Below are 18520 nucleotides of genomic sequence, written 5' to 3'. Positions count from 1 at the left end.
TTTTCCATAGTGTATTTCTGTATTGTTTGAGTTATTCATCATAGTGAAGGCGTCGGCTCAGGTTTTCTGGGTCTCTATGTTTTTGGTTGGACAGGTTTCTCAATTTCATTCTTAGGTTTTTGCATTCTTCATCAAACTATTTGTCATTGTTGTTAATTTTCTTAGGTTGTCTGCTTTAATTGTTTATACTTGATAGGGAAGCTGAGCGGTCAAATACACTGTTTAGGTTCTCAACTGCCAAGTTTACACCTTCACTTTTACAGTGAAACATTTTTTCTAGGAAGTTGTCTAAAAGGGCTTGAATTTGTTGTTGCCTAATTGTTTTTTGGTAGGTTTCCACAATATTTTAATTCCATCTATAGCATTTCTTAATATTATTCAGTTCTTTTGGCTTTGATGCCTCATGATTTGACTATTGTTCTGTTCAAGTAGACTGATTTTATTGTGATTTGATCAGGGTGTCAGTGGGCTGACTGAATGCTCTGAGAGAGTTTAGGATGGAGGTCAGTGATAAAGTAGTCCGCAGTACTACTGCCAAGAGATGAGCTGTAGGTGTACCTACCATAGGAGTCTCCTCAAAGTCTACCATTGACTCTGTATTTTCTCTCATACTTTTCACATTCCCTCTCTCCTTTTCCCTATCTGTGACCATCTGTAGTCTCCAAACAATCTCTCACCCCCTCTTTCCTTCCCTTTCCCATATGCCGCTCCTTTTCTCTCTTCCAATGGTTGTCTAATGCCTACATCTCTCTCCCTCTCCACCCCCCTCCCTTTTCTCTCTCTTCTGGTTTTCTCAAATATGTTTTCTCTCACTCTTCTGGTTTTCTCTAATACATTTTCTCTCACTCTTCTGGTTTTCTCTAATACATTTTCTCTCTCTCTTCTGGTTTTCTCTAATACATTTTCTCTCGCTCTGCAGGTTTGCTGAAGGACCTGACAGGCAGTTACACGGCCTCCTTCCTGGTCGCTGGTGGTTTTCTCCTGCTGGGTACCATGGTAATGACCACTTTGCCTCACTTCTTCTCCTGCCCCGACCAGCGCCCTCTCCAGAGACACGCCTGCAACTACAACAACAAGCAGCAGAACCAGCAGAGCCCTGAGTCTGGCCTCATGACCAACTCTCTATCAGAGAAACTCAACCACATAGATACCATACCGTACTCTCAACCGCAACTGGACCGCGACAGCCTCCAGCCGGAACCAGAGGTGTACATGCCTTTAAACTGAAGCAGAACCGATAATGCCACTACTATATGCTGATTGGTTGCGCGGCGTTAGCAGCCATACCTTACTTAGCCAATAGGGCGGCTGAATGCCTAGTTTCTCAGTGGAGTTTCCCCATTGGTCTGGGGAGTACATGGTTAAGGTGCACGAGTGCTACAGGTTTATATTCCGAAGTCGTGTACATTTGTGGAGGAGGAAGACACAGACAGCAAGGCAAAAATACACATGGGCAGTGTGGGATGTCTACCGTACACATCCAACCAGTATATGGTGTTACATATGACTTGGCAGTGTTATGACCATGGCATTTCACACGCATAGCTTCTAACCAGAGGAGCCTGGTGGGAGGATCTATAGGAGGACGGGCTCATTGTAATGGCTGGAATGGAATCAATGGAACGGTATCAAACACAGCAACCATATGGAAACTCCGTTCCATTGATTCCATTCTAGTCATTACAATGAGCCCTTCCTCTGATAGCTCCACTACTCCATATGTCATCATGACTTTCAGAATTTGCTCATGTGAAGTCTTATTTAGTTTTCTAGCTGTAGAGAAAAGGTCAACATGGTGGGTGGCATTCAGTATAAGAAGTCCTCAGGCAACTCAGCTAGCTATACATCACAGACCATATCATGTGACAGACTAGTTCATGGCATATGTCCAACATTTTTTACCCTTCTCTCTCTCTCCATCCAAACAGAGCCTTGGGGTAGCCCACAGTAGGCTACCATATCACTGCAGGATCAAAGTAGGTGTACTCACAAGATCAACCACATCTGGATGGCAGAATGTTTATTTTGTAAGGAACTTCTAAAAGCTAAACAAGGAACCGTTCACACCAGGGCCACCATTAGCATTCAATATCTTCAATGAGAAAGGCTTCTGATTTGTTATTTTAAACACATCAGTCGGTCTCTATCTGTACCCATACTAAATAGGTAGAGGGGAATCTGGTTTGAGTTCTTTCCCCCACCCAACTCTCTGACTTGTCTAATCTAGTAGGCTATGCGTGAGTAAGACTTAAGTAGCACTAATCCGTTTTCTTTTAATCATTCTCTGGAATGATATATTCACATGAGTCGTTTGGTGTTCTGTCAAAAAATGTATGATTGTTTTATGTGTACTTCTCTGACCCCTGGTATTATTCAACTAGCTCGAGGCCACAGTCCCATAGTCAGGCTGCTATGAGGATATGACGAGTTTAATTCTAAAACGCTATATATCAATTTTCAGAAATGTTTGTAAATTAGCTTTTGTAGTTTAAAGAACTTAAGGAGATTGGTGTGTTTTTTCACTATCTAATCATGGTACGGGGTTGTTCAATGACAGACATGTCATTGTTTGGATTCGATCACTTGATGGTTTCATTTCAGAGATAAATAATCATGTTTTGTTGCAAAACGCTATATATCCGCCTCATTCTCAGAGGAATAACTAGTACTGCTAGGTTTAACACAGTCAAATGTAATAAATAAATAAAAAATCATAAAGAACTGCACAAATGACATTTGTTACATCAATATAAAAAAATGAAACAATATAGTAATATGAGATCTGTAGGCTGTAAAATATTTACATTTGAGTCATTTAGCGGACACTCTTATCCAGAGCGACTTACATACGTGCATTCATCTTAAGATAGCTAGGTGAGACAAACACATATCAGTCAAATGTACACGATTTGAGCTAAACAATGGGTATATAGACTTCTGCAAATAAAGAAATAAACACTTAAAATCTATGAATTAAAAGTCGGAAAACATATTTTACACCCATGAAGATACCCATAAGAAATAATTTCTGATGAAAAAACGTGGGGAAATGGGTGGATATAGCGTTTTTGGAACAAAACTCTTCATATAGACAGTCTCTTCCTCATGTACAATAATGTTATACAATCATATCATATTTTGGACTAAACACCAAAGGAACTCCAAAAGATTGAGCTGAGTGTAGATGGAAGAACAGCCTCTATTCGTAGGGCATGGACCCTACAAGGTGTCGAAAGCATTCCACAGGGATGCTGGCCCATGTTGACTCCAATGCTTCAGTTGTGTACAGTTGTCAAGTTGGCTGGATGTCCTTTGGGTGGTGGACAAGGGATCATAGCTTTCACTCTACATCTTGAAAAGAGCACGAGGTGTTTTCCCAAAGCAAGTATGGAATAGGCTACCTACTGACATGTAGTTCACTCACTGGCAGTGTGCTCTCCTAGTTTCCAGAACTTTCTCAGTTCAGTCAATCAACGCAATTTTCTGTTTACTGAATTGTCAAGTGCTCTTGAAATTGTATGTAGTTACTCTCATGAATTTCTCTTGTTCATAATTTATTTCCATGGTTTTTTTTTTCATTATTTTTTGCAAGGTGAGGGCTAGACAATTTTGCCCCCAACCCAAATCTGTTCGTGCTGTCTTGCAACTCCTCTGGTCATTGTCCCGCCGAACAGTTTGACAGATCTGGGACCAGGCTAAGACGATCATGATCTGGATTTGGTTGGCAGAGCACTTCTAGGTAATCTAATTGGTCAGTTGATACTTTTGTCAGTGACTATGTTTACATGCACACCAGAGGAGGCTGGTGGGAAGAGCTATAGGCGTATGGGCTCGCTGTAATGGCTGGAATGGAATGGTATCAAACATGGAAACCACGTTTGACTCCATTCCATTTATACCATTCCAGCCATTACTCCTTCCACCAGCCTCCACTGATGCGCACAGTATTCCAGATAATAGCTCATATCCCATTTAAGGTCTTGTTCAGGATATGCTGTTTACATGCACTTTTGCAATCCCGCTTATAAGTATTTCTGTATCCATGAATAAACAAAATATTCCTCATTTGCCCAGGGACGGCAGGATGATTTTTTGACGGAATTTTCAACATTAAGTAGGCTATTTGTTATTCAACTTGTCTATAACTAGGGACATGCAGCTTCTCTTCTGTCATTACTTGGTGTTGGTGCTCTAGAATACTAAATTAAGCCTTGCTCACCAGAATGTCATAAATTGATAGAATGAATGCATCAGTAAAGTTTTGTCTTCCATTTCTGCTTCTCTTGAGGGACCGGGGAGATTACCCACTCAGGAGCGTTCACTGTCTTCTTGGTAAGCAACTCCAGTGTAGATTTGGCCTTGTGTTTTATTGTCCTGCTGAAGGTGAATTCATCTCCCAGTGTCTAGCGGAAAGCAGACAATCAGGCTTCCTCTTGGATTTTGCCTGTACTTCGCTCCATTCTGTTTACTTTTTATCCTGACAAACTCCCCAGTTCTTAACGATTACAACCATACACATTACATGATGCAGCCCCCACTATGCTTGAAGATATGGAGATTGATACTCAGTAATGTGATGTTTGGGGCAAATCCAATACAAAACACTTTGCATTCAGGACAAAGAGTGAACTGCTTTGCCACATTATTTGCAGTATTACAAACATGATGCATGTTTGTTGAAAACAGGATGTCACGACTTCTGCCGAAGTCGGTTCCTCTCCTTGTTCGGGCGGTGTTCGGCGGTCGACGTCACCGGTCTTCTAGCCATTGCCGATCCATTTTCCATTTGTTTTGTCTTGTTTTCCCACACACCTGATTTTCATTACCTCGTTACGTGTTGTGTAAGTGCTTGTGCACATTGTTGTCTGGTGCGCGATGGGTTTTGTACCCATAACATTTTTATTCTGGATGCTGGTGGTTTTGAATGTTAAACTGCTCCGGTTATTACCCAGTTCTACTTCCCTGCCACCAGTTACGCACCCCTTACACAGAATGCATGCATGTTTTGGAATATTTTCATTCTGTACAGGCTTCCTTCTTTTCACTGTCATTTAGGTTAGTATTGTGGAGTTATTACAATGTAGTTGATCCATCCTCAGTTTTCTCCTATTACAGCCATTACACTCTGTAACTGTTATAAAGTCACCATTGGCCTCATGGTGAAGTCCCTGAGCAGTTTTGTTCCTCTTCGGCAACTGAGTTAGGAACAACGCCTGTATCTTTGCAGTGACTGGGTGTATTGATACATCATCCAAAGTGTAATTAATAACTTCACCATGCTCAGAGATATTCAATGTCTGCTTTTTTATATATTTTTTACCCATCTGCCAATATGTGCCCTTTGCAAGGCATTGGAAAACCTTCCTCGTCTTTGTGGTTGAATTTGTTTGAAATTCACTGCTCGACTGATGGACCTTACAGATAATTGTGAGGTACATAGATGAGGTAGTCATTAAAAAATAATGTTAAACAATATTCTTGCACACAGTGAGTCCATGCAACTTTAATTTTATAAAATGTTTACTCCTAAACTTATTTAGACTTGCCATAGAAAAATAAATGTAATTCCACTTTGACGTTATGGGGTATTGTGTGTAGGCCAGTGACAAAATATTCTCAATTCAATCAGTTTTAAATTCAAGCTGTAACACAACAAAATGTGGAAAAAGTCCAGGGATGTGAATACTTTCTGAAGGCCCTGTGAAGTGTCTTAATAGGGCGTTGGGCCACCACGAGCCGCCAGAGCAGTTTCAATGCACCTTGGGATAGATTCTACTACATTTTGGAACTCTATTGGAGGGATGCGGCAACATTCTTCCATGAGAAATTCCATCATTTGGCGTTATGTTGGTGGCGGTGGAAAACGTTATCTCAGACGGCGCTCCAGAATCTCTTAGTGTTCAATTGGGTTGAGATTGGTGACACACCGTTTAAAAAACCCATGCTCCTTTAAGACCCCTATTCCAAAGTCATTGCGACCTCTTCTAGCCATGGTAGCCAAAATAATGGGCAACTGGGCATTTGTATATATGATCCTAAGCATGATGGGATGTTATTTGCTTAATTAACCCAGGAACCAGACCTGTGTGGAAGCACCTGCTTTCAATATACCCTGTATCCCTCGTTTACTCATGTGTTTCCTTTATTTTGGCAGTTATCGATAGATCGGTCAACTAATTTCACCTAGAATAGGAGTAGCCTATCAGTAACCACAGCTGTTCCCGAAAGGTGGATGCATAATCATCATATTTATTATTACTCTCCTTATTTTCTAGAGAAATGTGTATATATGTAACCTACCAGCTGTGCTTCCTCCACTGTCTCTGTCCCCATACTGGGCTCGAACCAGGGGTCCACTGTCTGTCGCCATACTGGGCTCGAACCAGGGGTCCACTGTCTCTGTCCCCATACTGGGCTCGAACCAGGGGTCCACTGATTGTGAACACGCGTGAAGCCTTACCAATCGGAAAAAATCAGTTAAACCCAAACCACCTGGTGGGAACTTTCTAGAAACCAAAAACTTGCTGAGAACATGGTCTAACAAAGTCAGAAAACAGAACATCCTGAACCTTCTTCACAAAGACTTTATGAGCTGCTATCACCAACATTAGGACATGGTGTAGACTCATAAAGAAACCTTGCCAGTTAGCCATTGAACTAAAGCTAAACTACCACAAGTGTCCTTCCCTTGACCTTTCACAGGGGCAAAAGGGTAATGGTTCCCGGGGCTAGCATTAAGTTTCTAGCTCGTTAGCATTGGAACAGGGCTGGAAGGCTAAACGGAATCACCCTGACAACAACCTCAGGACAGACTGTACACTTTGGCATGTGAGCCTAAATTGCTAAATATTTTGTGGGAACTTGGTATTAAATGTAGTATGGTGGCTAGAAAACAGTATGACCGTAAACCTTTGCATGTGTGCCTTAATTCTCCACGTCTGAGCGGTTAAAACTGGGGCGCCACCAAGCCCTCTCCCCCTAGAGACAGAGGCGTAATACTTCCAATGCATCTGTAAGGCTGGAACTAACAAAGCACAACAAAACAAAGTCAACATACATATGTCTTGTTCTATATACATTCTCCAAAGAGCAAGGACCCCAAATTACATAATAGGTTAAAAAGTATGCACAATATAGTGTGTATAATTCAGAGCTGTTGTATCAGAAATATTGTACACACAAACTAAACCTACCGATACCTCTGGATAATTTTTTGGGGCTGTGCAGTCTCAGAATTTGAGTTGAAATGTGTCATTTTCTGACACAGTTCGACAGGTATGTTTGGTAAATGGATATGGAGCCCAGTGTTAGTTTGTACTCTACGGTATCGCTCCACAGCTGCTGTCTCAGTAATGCTTCACAGACAGTTGGGTACATCCCAGACCGTTGCATTGGTGACCTGCCAATAGGTCAAAGGTAGACCTTGTTGACATTCTGCAAGTCACCTAATATATTCTCTGATTTTCACCATGTCAAACGAATTTCATAATGCTTGTATCTTAACCAAAGTAGAGAATTGTAAGATTGTGCTATCAATTGGTGTCTTATAAGCTTCAATATGAGGTCCTAAACCTAGCATGAAAGTGCATCCCTGTAGCTGTGTTGGCTAATATAGTCAAAATGTTTGCCTTGGTAAGTTGAGACTAGGGTTGCAAAGGGTTGGAAACTTTCTGGTAAATTTCTGGAATTTTCCAGAAATTTTCGTGGGAATTTAAGCTCTGGAATTTTGCTTAAATTCATCAAAAAAGTTAGCTTATTACAGTGAACCTTTTTTTGTGGGATACACAAGGCAATTATAGGTTTTGTGGCATGTTGGTTAAACTATTCCCAATTCAATGGAATTGCAACCCTCCGCATGCACAGTGCATTCTTCCATCACATGGGCAGTGCACTCTTCTATCACATGTGCAGCTGATTCTCAAGATCTTGCACACTAATGAGATGCTATTGAGCCCACACTACTACACTATCTGAGCCAAGGACTACATGCTTTCTGGTAAGTTTTGATTACAATACTGGGTGGGGTGAATATATTTTATGTCATAATTTTTTGTTAACTAGCTTAAACCCACATGGTAGTTAACTAGCGCTCACAACAAGCAACAAGTCCCTCTACTTCTATTCAAGGTGAAAATGATGAATCAAACACCTTATCGATAGCAACAGCTCATGGTCCTCCTGGAATCTTAAGTTGTTTTGACTCAATGGAGGAACGTAGTCAGAGAAATGCCGATGAATGTCTTGCTTGAGCTGTGTATGCAACTGGTTTACCTCTGATGCTCACAGGCAATGTGTGTTGGAAGAGATTTCTAAATGTTCTTCGCCCACCATACACCCCTCCAACCAGACATGCTTTATCTACTCATTTGCTGGATGCAGAGTTCAACAGAGTTCAAGTGAAGGTCAAACAAATCCTAGAGAAAGCAGACTGTATTGCAATCATCTCTGATGGGTGGTTGAATGTTTGTGGGCAAGGAATAATTAACCACATCTTCACCCCTCAACCAGTATTCTACAAGAGCACAGACACGAGACAACATACACACCGGTCTGTACATTGCAGATGGGCTGAAGGCAGTCATCGATGACCTTGGACCACAGAAGGTATTTGCACTGGTGACAGACAATGTTGCGAACATGAAGACTGCTTGGGCTAAAGTGTAGGAGTCCTATCCTCACATCACACCCATTGGCTGTGCTGCTCATGCATTGAATCTGCTCCTCAAGGACATCATGGCACTGAAAACAATGGATACACTCTACAAGAGAGCCAAGGAAATGGTTAGGTATGTGAAGGGTCATCAAATTATAGCAGCAATCTACCTCACCAAGCAAAGTGAGAAGAATAAGAGCACCACATTGAAGCTGCCCAGAAACATCTGTTGGGGTGGTGTTGTCATGATGTTTGACAGTCTCCTGGAGGGTGAGTCTCTCCAAGAAATGGACACATCACAGTCTGCCGATATGGACAGCCCCATCAAGTGGATCCTCCTGGATGATGTATTTTGGAGAGAGTGGTAAGCAGCCTGAAACTCCTGAAACCTATAGCAGTAGCCATTGCATGGATTTGAAATTTGTTCAGACTCTGCTTACAGATGTAAGAGAAGATATCCATACTGCCCTGCCCACTTCACTGTTGCGCCAAGCAGAGGAAATTGCCATTCTGAAATACATCAAAAGGCGTGAAGACTTCTGCCTGAAGCCCATACACACCGCAGCGTACATGTTGGACCCCAAGTATGCTGGCAAGAGCATCCTGTCTGGTGCAGAGTTCAACCAGGTCTATGGTGTCATCACTACCGCGTCTTGCCACCTTGGCCTGGATGAGGGCAAGGTTCTTGGGAGTCTGGCGAAGTACACTTCCAAGCAAGGGCTTTGGGATGGAGATGCAATATGGCAGTTGTGCCAACATATCTCATCAGCCACCTGGTGGAAGGGACTTTGTGGATCTGGGGCTCTTTCCTCTGTTGCTTCCATCATCCTCCAAATCCCACTAACATCAGCTGCCTCAAGGCGCAACTGGTCCTTGTTTGGGAACACACACACCAAAGCACGCAACAGGCTGACCAATACAAGGGTTGAAAAATTGGTGGTCATCCTTGCACATTTGAGGCTTTTTGAGCCTGACAATGAGCCATCCTCAACAAGGTTGAAAAGTGACAGCAAAGATGAGGCCTCAGTCTGATGTTCAAGAGGTGGACATTGAGGAGGTCCAGGGAGAAGACATGGAAGCCTGAGAGGAAGACAACCACCGCTTTAGTTTCTACACTATCATTTTACAGATTTATGTTGAAAATGTTTTTAGGAGATGCGATGGATCGTTGGGGATCATTCAATATTCCCTTTCTTTTGTTGTTCAGTGAAATCATCCCATGTGAAGAGTCGACTCATTTAATTAAAGTTCAATTCGTAACCACATTTTGTTTTCTCTATTGGAAGGATTTAATAATTTTGAAATTGTCTACTTAATGTTTTAATGTTTGTCTCCTTATGATATGGTAAATATCATGTGTATATACTGTACTCGATACCATCTACTGTATCCTGCCTATGCTGCTCTGTACCATCACTCATTCATATATCCTTATGTACATATTCTTTATCCCCTCACACTGTGTATAAGACAGTAGTTTTGGAATTGTTAGTTAGATTACTTGTTGGTTATTACTGCATTGTCGGAACTAGAAGCACAAGCATTTCGCTACACTCGCACTAACATCTGCTAACCATGTGTATGTGACAAATAACATTTGATTTGATATATCCAAAGCAAAAAACATCTACATTTTAAATGGTATTAATATTAATTCCCATATTTTCCCATTCATTCCCACAAAGTTTCCACCTCTGAATATTCCCCAAAATGTGCAACCCTAGTTGAGACTATGGCAATGGGGTTAGTTGAGCAAAATGAAGTGTTTTCTTCCCAGGCGTAATAACTAAGATATGAGGTAACAAAAGGCACGTTTGGTCAATGGATAAGGATCCCACCGTTCGTTTGTACTCTCTACAGTATTGCTCCGCAGCTGCTGTCTCAGTAATGTTTCACAGACAGTTGACATTGGTGACTTGCCAATAGGTCAAAGGTAGACCTGTTGACATTCTGCAAGTCACCTTATATAGTCTATTCAGGCATTTTGAAAGAACTGTTTCAGGTAAGCTGTTTGGAAATATTTTTTTTCCATTTGAGACAAACAGGACTTTATGTGCCTACAGGTTCCTCTTCTTCAATCGACAATACCCACCTAGCCAGTAGGCTTATGTGTATGGCACAACTACATTGGTTATATTTTAGGAATATTCAGTTCTGTTTTTTTATGCTGGTTTAAAGTGTTTATTCTCTCTTCAATGTTGTTCAGAGGTTACTGCAATGACATGGTGTTGCCACCTAGTGGATATAGATGGTCAATAGCCCTGTGGTTAGACACCGTATGGTCGAGAAGACCAATAATCCAACTATTGACGTAAATGCGTTTCTGGATGAGGGGTTGAATTGAACACAATACATTTTAATGACATGTGGTTGCTACACATTTCTGGCGGATGCAGTGAATTAAATGTGTTTTACTGCTTGATAATTGGGTATATTAAATTAACTCTGGTATTTTAATCGTCCGTACGAAATACAGCTCTGGTACCTCAGGCAGCCAATACAAAACACAAAAACACATCACATCAGAAATGATGAAGTACAAGAGCACATACAACAATTTGACCCTTTTGCGCTCATTGTTTTGTCACATTGTACAGTACATTAAGAGGGCTCAATCAAAATTCATACAAAACAACAAAAGGCAACCTTTTTTTTGTTCTAGTTCTGGGTGACCTAGTTGGAGCCGAGTCAACAAGACCAGATTAGGACGGACAGATGGACCTCAAGACTACGGGAAAGCGAAATGAATCATTTAAAATGGGAAGTTTCTACTGTATTAGCTGTCATTAGGCTGTACATCTTGTTCTCTCCTACAACCACGTATAGCCACTTGTCTCTGGCAGCCAAACACAAAGACATTACTGATGGGACTGGAGGCTCTACTAGGAGTAATGACCAGCTGAACTACGACCTAACGCAGAGCAGGTGGCCAGCAAATGTGTGTGTGTGTAAGACAAGGAAAACAGCATGTGAAAGAAACAGCAGCTGGGGTAGGTCAAGTCTTAAAATCTGTGCTGCGCCGTTTCAGCTTCTCTGGGTTGTTAGAGGCCATGTGAGAGAAGTCCCTGAAGATGTCCTGGTACGTTTCATCACCTGAGGAAAACAAGACATGAGAAGATCATTTTACGTTCACCAAATGGCTGTACATTTGTCCTCAAAAACGCCCCCTTTTCTCTCCCTCAATGTATCCCCATTACTACGATAAGCAGACACGCACGCACACGCCGTTTACCTGTAGCACTGCTAAGCAGGGGCATCAGGGGACACACTGCGCAAGCAGTGCAGAACAGGCGGCCGCCTCATTGGACAAACACAAAAGGCTCACACGACAACAATGAAGCAGTGCACATCAGAGTGACAGACAAGTTGAGCATCTCAGAGCACATGACATGGGAATCACAGCACTACTCCTCCTGAGCCAGACAGATTATTTGAGTCAAACCAGGAAATAGGCCTATTAGAAACTGAAATAATGTGTCAGTACTGGAGTAAATAACTGACTTGGCTGACAGTTTGGCCATGGGGGGAATAGATGGTACACTTTCTTTCTCATACAAACACAGCACAGTAAGGTTGAAGCTCTCCACATTGAGTCCACTGTTCCCTTTCCAGCCCAAATCTGTTGCGCCGACTAGGCCCACTGGCTAGGGTTTAGACCAGTGGTTCCCAAATGTTTAAGCATTGTTCATTGTGGATTGTCTTAATAGCAGCCTAAGACCGGCCACAACCCAACCCTCTAGTGGACCAGGAGCCGTTTGGAAAACACTCAACTTCAAATGGACAGAGTGGCTCATTCTGGTCTATACAGCTTCATGTTCTCAGTATCATTGGTGTTATTGTCGAGCAAAAGCAATGCCCAACAGTGGCAGCGTGCGTACACAACTGAAACAGGTTGAACACGACAATAACCGCTTAGGTGTGACAAACGAGGAACTGGTTTGAAAAAGTTAAAATAAGCCTGGGGATTGGGCAAACAGTGTAATGGGGAAAACCCTCAAGTGTATATAAACAAAAAAAATTTAAAAAGCATTTGGCGTTGGACTGAGCTTATGACAATGACACACAGCAGACTAAATTAGAATGCGCAAGGTGCATAAAATGTACATGGAGAGACATATACTGTACATCAACTGCACCCAAACAATCTGATTCCTGCTTTTTCAGGCAGCATACTGTGTAATACAATACATGCATACATAGGACCACATACACTGTAATACATAGAAGTATAAATCAGTGGAGGCTGGTGAGTGGAGCTATTAGGAGGACGGACTCATTGTAATGGCTGGAATGGAATTTTGGAACGGTCTCAAACATACGGAAACCTCGTTTCACTCCGTTCCATTGATTCCATTCCAGCCATTACAATGAGTCCGTCCTCCTCTAGCTCCCCCCACCAGCCTCCACTGATATAACTAGATGTTAAACATGGTCATTGCCCAGTGTTATCATACGGTGATCTACATAGAGCCAACATGGGCTGTAAAGTGCGTTCCTTCACTGTACATCGAAGTGCAACGTGGACTCACATGTCATTACATAAACACTCTCTAAAACATCCTCTTCTTCTACAGTATGTCCTCTCATTTCACCTTTAGTATTATATATCCAAAATGGCCACCTCTTCCCATAGAAAGACGACAGTATAGAAGCTGCTTGTTCATACATTTACCCTGTATTCTAGTTATCCTTCTAATCAAACTTCATTTAGTCTACTCCCTCTACTGAGGTACAGCAAATCGTCCAGAGCCAGTAACAATTCTCAGTTTCAAGAACCTTCCACATATACGTTCTGGAGAACATTCCCCTGACCTCTGTCAAAATTGTATTCTGAGAATGTTCTTTCTGAAAACACTCTTAGAAGGGTCTAGCAACGATTCCAGAAAATCTATCAGAACATATCATGCTCGACTTTAAAAACGTTCTAACAATGTTTCAGAGTTCAGAGAACAATCTCAACTTGAATGTTACTGTCTAGTCCCAATGTATTGGGGTTCTGGGAACATGTCTAGTTAGCCGAGTAGCCTTTGCACCTCAGCAGTACCCCTTTTCCTTCCTCTGTCGTCTCCATCAAGTATGATGCAAGTCCCCCTCTCTCTACTCATTCTGCCCTCCGCCCAGTGCCCATCCACTCAGTTGGTTCTTCAAGGCCTGAAGTCCCTTCCTTGTTTGGCCTATCCCACTCCCTGTCCCGCCCACTCCCTGTCCCATTGAGTGACCTGGTTGGCCAAAGGCTCCGTCCATCTCCCGCATCTCCTTGTTCATCTTGGCGATTCGCAGCCTGTTATGGGGATAGTAGAAGGATGGTGAGGAAATTCTGCTGTATCAATCAATCAATCAATCTAGTGTCAACAAATCAACTAATACTTATACTCACAGGGTGACGATGTCAGCGTTGGCGGTCTCCACGGCAATGGTGATGGGATCTTTCTGGGTGTGGTCTCTGGCATTGTAGTCCGCCCCTCTCTTCAGGAACAGACACACCAGCCTGGGAGATAGAGACCAGGTTAGTGTGTGCGTGTGTTCAAGTTTGTGTGTGTGTGTGTGTATGTATGCTTATGCATGTGTCTGTCCTACCCAGTGTGTCCCAGTATAGTGGCGTGGTGTAGGGGTCCTCTCCCATTGCTGTCTGCTGTGTTGACATTGGCACCGTTCTGTAGCAGGAACTCACACGCTGCCAAGGAGTTCTGGAGAGACAGGGGCCAGAGTATAGGTAAGAATTCGCACAAACCAGCGTCTCTCTCTTCTGAACGTAGACACACACCCACTCATGTCCTCGCCACAGTGATCTCTCGCTCACTCACCGCGGTGACTGCTTGTATGAGTGGGGTGCTGGACTCCTCGACGGTGTTGACCCAGTTGACGTCAGCTCCGTGGGCCAGGGCGTCAGCCATGACAGGGAAATGCTGCAGTGCTGCAGACCGGTATAACAACGCCCCGGGATGAAGACCAGACAGGTCCTCCTCTTCATCATCGTCTGTGTATGGAGGGATGACAAGGGTGTTTAATGTGCTTTTTCGTTTGTTTGGTCTGTTTTGGTGTGTGTGGAAAAAAAGTATGAACATTTATGCACTCAATACTGTAAGTCGCTCTGGATACGAGCATCTGCTAAATGACTATAATGTAAATGTGTGTGTGTCACCTTTGTGAATGCCTGTGTTGTTCTTTTGAAGAAGATCACTCTGGTTGAGCCCTGAGGGAGACAGAGAGAGAGAGAAGACAGAGCGATCGAGAGAGAGAAGACAGAACGAGAGAGAGAGAAGACAGAACAAGAGAGAGGAGACAGACAGAGAAGAGACAGGGAGACAGAGAGAGGAGACAGACAGAGAGGAGTCAGAGATCGAGAGAGAAGACAGAAGACAGAGAGATCGAGAGAGAAGACAGAGAGAGGGGAGAGAGAGATCGAGAGAGAGGAGACAGAGAGAGAGAGGAGACAGAGGGAGAGAGGAGACAGAGGGAGAGAGAGGAGAGAAGACAGATCGAGGAGACAGAGAGAGAGAGAGGAGACAGAGAGGAGAGAAGACAGATCGAGAGAGGAGACAAAGAGAGAGAGTGGGAGGAGACAGATCGAGAGAGACAGAGACTCAACATCGCAGCAGGCCACCATATTAGAGGTTTATCGTGCTGATTATAACAATAGACACAGGGTATCTACCACAGCTTACTGCTGTGTCACCAAGTTCAGATGATTTCTGTGTGTATGTAGGTACTAGCGTGCATGCAGCGAGGCTGAACAATGTGGAATTATTTCATTCACTCCTATCTTGATAACTTGTAGAATGCCATCTATCCTGCTAAAAATCCCTTGGACAGACACAAATAACCCACAGCACCTGCACTCTTTACATTCCTGACCTGTACACACAGGTGTACTGTTTTAGGACTTAAAAAACTTCAACACCTACCAGTCCATCAGTAGACTGCAGGCAGAAACATATCTGTACAGAATGAGTTGCATACCTGATCTGCTAAAAGAGGCCAGCCCGGTACAGCTCGGCTTGGCCCTATAGTGTAAATCAGACAAGCGTGTATGTTCCGTCCAGTACCTGGGAGTCGTGGCAGGGTGGCCCGATTGGGTTTGGGTTTGAGTGGTGGGCGTGAGCCGGCTGGCCTCTCTTGGGTGTTTGCTCTGTTCCTCCGGGCGCTGGAGCGCCGCAGTGGAATGTTCCGACCCGTCTCCGGGAGCTTCTGGATAAACTTCTTCTCCACAAACTTAGAACGAATCCACGACTCCTTATCACCCCTGAGACAGAGAGAGAATATGAAAGAGAAAACGTCTGTAAAAAAGTGTCAGGTCCTTCTGCTTAAAAGCATTTTTATTTATAGAAAAAAAATAGAATCAAAATGCACATTATAAAACCATATGACACAGCAGGTAAATTCAGTTCAATTCAAACTTGACAAACCAGGCCTGACTGTACTACTATTTGACAACACAGTTGACTGCATGCACACTACTGTACATCCTGAGCACACACACACACAGACAAAACCATGCAACTGCACATCACATTTCCGGGGGACAGTTTATAGTTTACAACAAACCACAGCCGTCGTCGTGTACCTGTGCAACTTCCTGTCTGGGGTGCAGCAAAGGAGAGGAAAAGAGGAAGCCAGATCATTGAACCGATGAAAGTGTTTGATTAAAGATTTGAGCAGAACTAATATCGTCAAATTGTGTAAAGAAAAATATTCGCCTGCATTTAGCAGTATGCATGTGTAGTGTAATACGAAAAAAAGTTAAAATCTCCCTTTAGTTTCAAGTTATGACACCAGAGGGGGATGAGGAGGACATTTCTATCTGCAACGTTGAACAAGCACCTGGTATAACAAATCAAAGTACCAGTCGAAAGGTTGGACACCTACTCATTCCAGGGTTTTTCTTCATTTTTACTATTTTCTACATTGTAGAATAACAGTGAAGACATCACAACTATGAAATAACACATATTGAATCATGCAGTAACCAAAAAAAAAAAAAAACAAACAAACAAATCAAAATATATTTTATATTTGAGATTCTTCAAAGTAGCCACCCTTTGCCTTGACGACAGCTTTGGACACTCAAACTTTTGACTTGGTACTGTATATAACCTACTCTGTGTACAAAATAATCATGTCCGGTCTATACAATATATTTATATCTGAACGTTCTGTTCCACTATACTTTATAAACATTTAAATCAAATCACACTGTAAATGCTGGGAAATCTTTAATGTCTGAGTGAGATTTAACGTGTCGTTGACGGGTTATGACTCAGGACCCGAGGAATGAAGATGAGGGTTCATACCTTGGACTGGATGGGTGGGGTTTCTTGATGGTGATCTCATCAATCCGCGCCTCGTAGATCCTGTTGATGGCTGTGTTGCCCAACTCACACATCAACTACAGCACACACAGAGAGAGAGAGAAAGAGAGGGTGGACATAATTACTTACTTTAAAAAAAAGGTGCAATATGCAGAAATTTCCTGGTTGCAAACAATGTGAATCGTTTGCCTAATTTCAGTTTGTGTGACAAAACAAGCACGTGACTCATTCATTGTACCGTCTGTTTGAAGCTGTTGTATAAAACTGAAATTAAAAGACGCAAAAATGAAACTTAAGACCGGGAAGCATAGAAATAGCGCACATAGAACACATCTACTGCTTCTTAGACTTGCTTTCAATGAGAATGACATATCTATTACTCACATTTCTATGTGCTTTTGGTCAGGTCACCAAAAAAAGTGCACATTGCAGCTTTAAGAATTGTCTTTACATTGTATGAAAAAAAGCTATGAATTAAGATAATATTTTATCTGCTTAGAGCATGTACATAGTCTTACCCTGACCAGCTCTGGTTCCCAGGAGTCCAGGGTGAGGGAGCGTACTTTGGAGAAGTGGACACCCAGACTCCTGTCAGCAGGACACCGAGAAGAAGGGAGTTAGTTACATATTAATGTGTGTGTGTGTGTGTGTATATATGTGTGTGTGTGTATATATCCTACCTGTGTATCCCAGAACAGACGATACAGAGGGTGATCCCCAGGTTAATAGAAGCCCAGTCCGGACCAGGCTCTCCACAGTCGCAGCACTGCTTGTTTCCCGGGATGCCCTGGACCTGATCCAGAGCCTCGCGGCCCCCCGTCTTTTCCTGATCCCCAAACACCCCTCCTCCTGGGCTGCCCGACACTGAGCTGCAACGCTCCCTCTGTGTGTGTGTGTGTGTGTGTGTGTGTGTGTGTGTGAGAGAGAGAGAGGGGGAGAACGAGACAGAGCGAAAGAGAGAGAGCAGGGGAGAACGAGACAAAGAGCGCAAAAGAGAGAGAGGGGGAGAAGGAGAGAGAGAGAGAGGGAGGAGAACGAGACAAAGAAAGAAAGAGAGAGAGGGGGGGAGAAGGAGACAGAGAGAGAGAGAGAGGGGGGAGAACGAGACAAAGAAAGAGAGAGAGAGAGAGGTACACACAAACATATGGAATGAGTGTGGATCACTGCACTTTCTGTAGACAATGAGTTACAACTCTGCTTCTGAAAATAAGTGTTGTTTGTTGGGGAAGCTAAATAGTTTACCGAGCTACCAATTACTTCACACTGGAACAAGTTAAGCTGCACTATAGCTACACTAAGAGAATAGTTTACTTAACTAAAGTTTCTTTGGAAAAGTAGTTCAATGCATCCAAACTACTTTGTGTTAAATTACAATTAGGCAGGGCTGTTGCCAAATATTTTATGTTAGCAACAAAAGTAGTTCCAGTCGTTAGCTATACCGCTACATAGCAAAAATATCAATAACTACTGAAACCACTACCTAGATTTTAATTTAGTTTAACTACAACCAAGCTACTGCAAAATGTAGTTACATTACTAGTTGAACTACATGTAGTTA

At 42.7% G+C, this 18520-nt stretch overlaps 2 protein-coding genes across 4 annotated transcripts in view; one reads left to right on the top strand and one right to left on the bottom strand.

Moving 5' to 3' along the window:
• The window catches only part of slc16a13 (solute carrier family 16 member 13), a 42547-nt gene extending 38297 nt beyond the window's left edge, over nucleotides 1-4250 (top strand). Inside the window, exon 8 of the mRNA XM_021615060.3 lies at nucleotides 920-4250. Coding sequence (XP_021470735.2) covers nucleotides 920-1227 — 308 coding nt within the window. The 3' untranslated portion in view covers nucleotides 1228-4250. The remainder of the gene's footprint in view (nucleotides 1-919) is intronic.
• Nucleotides 4251-10810: 6560 nt separating this feature from the next.
• Nucleotides 10811-18520, bottom strand: part of acap1 (ArfGAP with coiled-coil, ankyrin repeat and PH domains 1) — a 36607-nt gene continuing 28897 nt past the window's right edge. For all 3 annotated transcript variants that reach the window (XM_036987550.2, XM_021615056.3, XM_036987549.2), the window contains 10 exons: nucleotides 17643-17845; nucleotides 17481-17550; nucleotides 16945-17039; nucleotides 15700-15896; nucleotides 14796-14846; nucleotides 14458-14630; nucleotides 14231-14340; nucleotides 14031-14141; nucleotides 13873-13934; nucleotides 10811-11746 (listed from right to left, as the gene is read on the bottom strand). In XM_036987550.2, the coding sequence (XP_036843445.1) occupies nucleotides 11649-11746; nucleotides 13873-13934; nucleotides 14031-14141; nucleotides 14231-14340; nucleotides 14458-14630; nucleotides 14796-14846; nucleotides 15700-15896; nucleotides 16945-17039; nucleotides 17481-17550; nucleotides 17643-17845 (1170 nt within the window). In that variant the 3' untranslated portion in view covers nucleotides 10811-11648. The remainder of the gene's footprint in view (nucleotides 11747-13872; nucleotides 13935-14030; nucleotides 14142-14230; nucleotides 14341-14457; nucleotides 14631-14795; nucleotides 14847-15699; nucleotides 15897-16944; nucleotides 17040-17480; nucleotides 17551-17642; nucleotides 17846-18520) is intronic.

The sequence above is a fragment of the Oncorhynchus mykiss genome, chromosome 9 (assembly GCF_057628025.1).
Source record: "Oncorhynchus mykiss isolate SJ-2025 chromosome 9, ASM5762802v1, whole genome shotgun sequence".
NCBI classification, from domain to species: domain Eukaryota; kingdom Metazoa; phylum Chordata; class Actinopteri; order Salmoniformes; family Salmonidae; genus Oncorhynchus; species Oncorhynchus mykiss.
The sequence above is the reverse complement of the archived record's forward strand: the minus strand, read 5'-3'. Positions and strand labels throughout refer to the sequence as shown.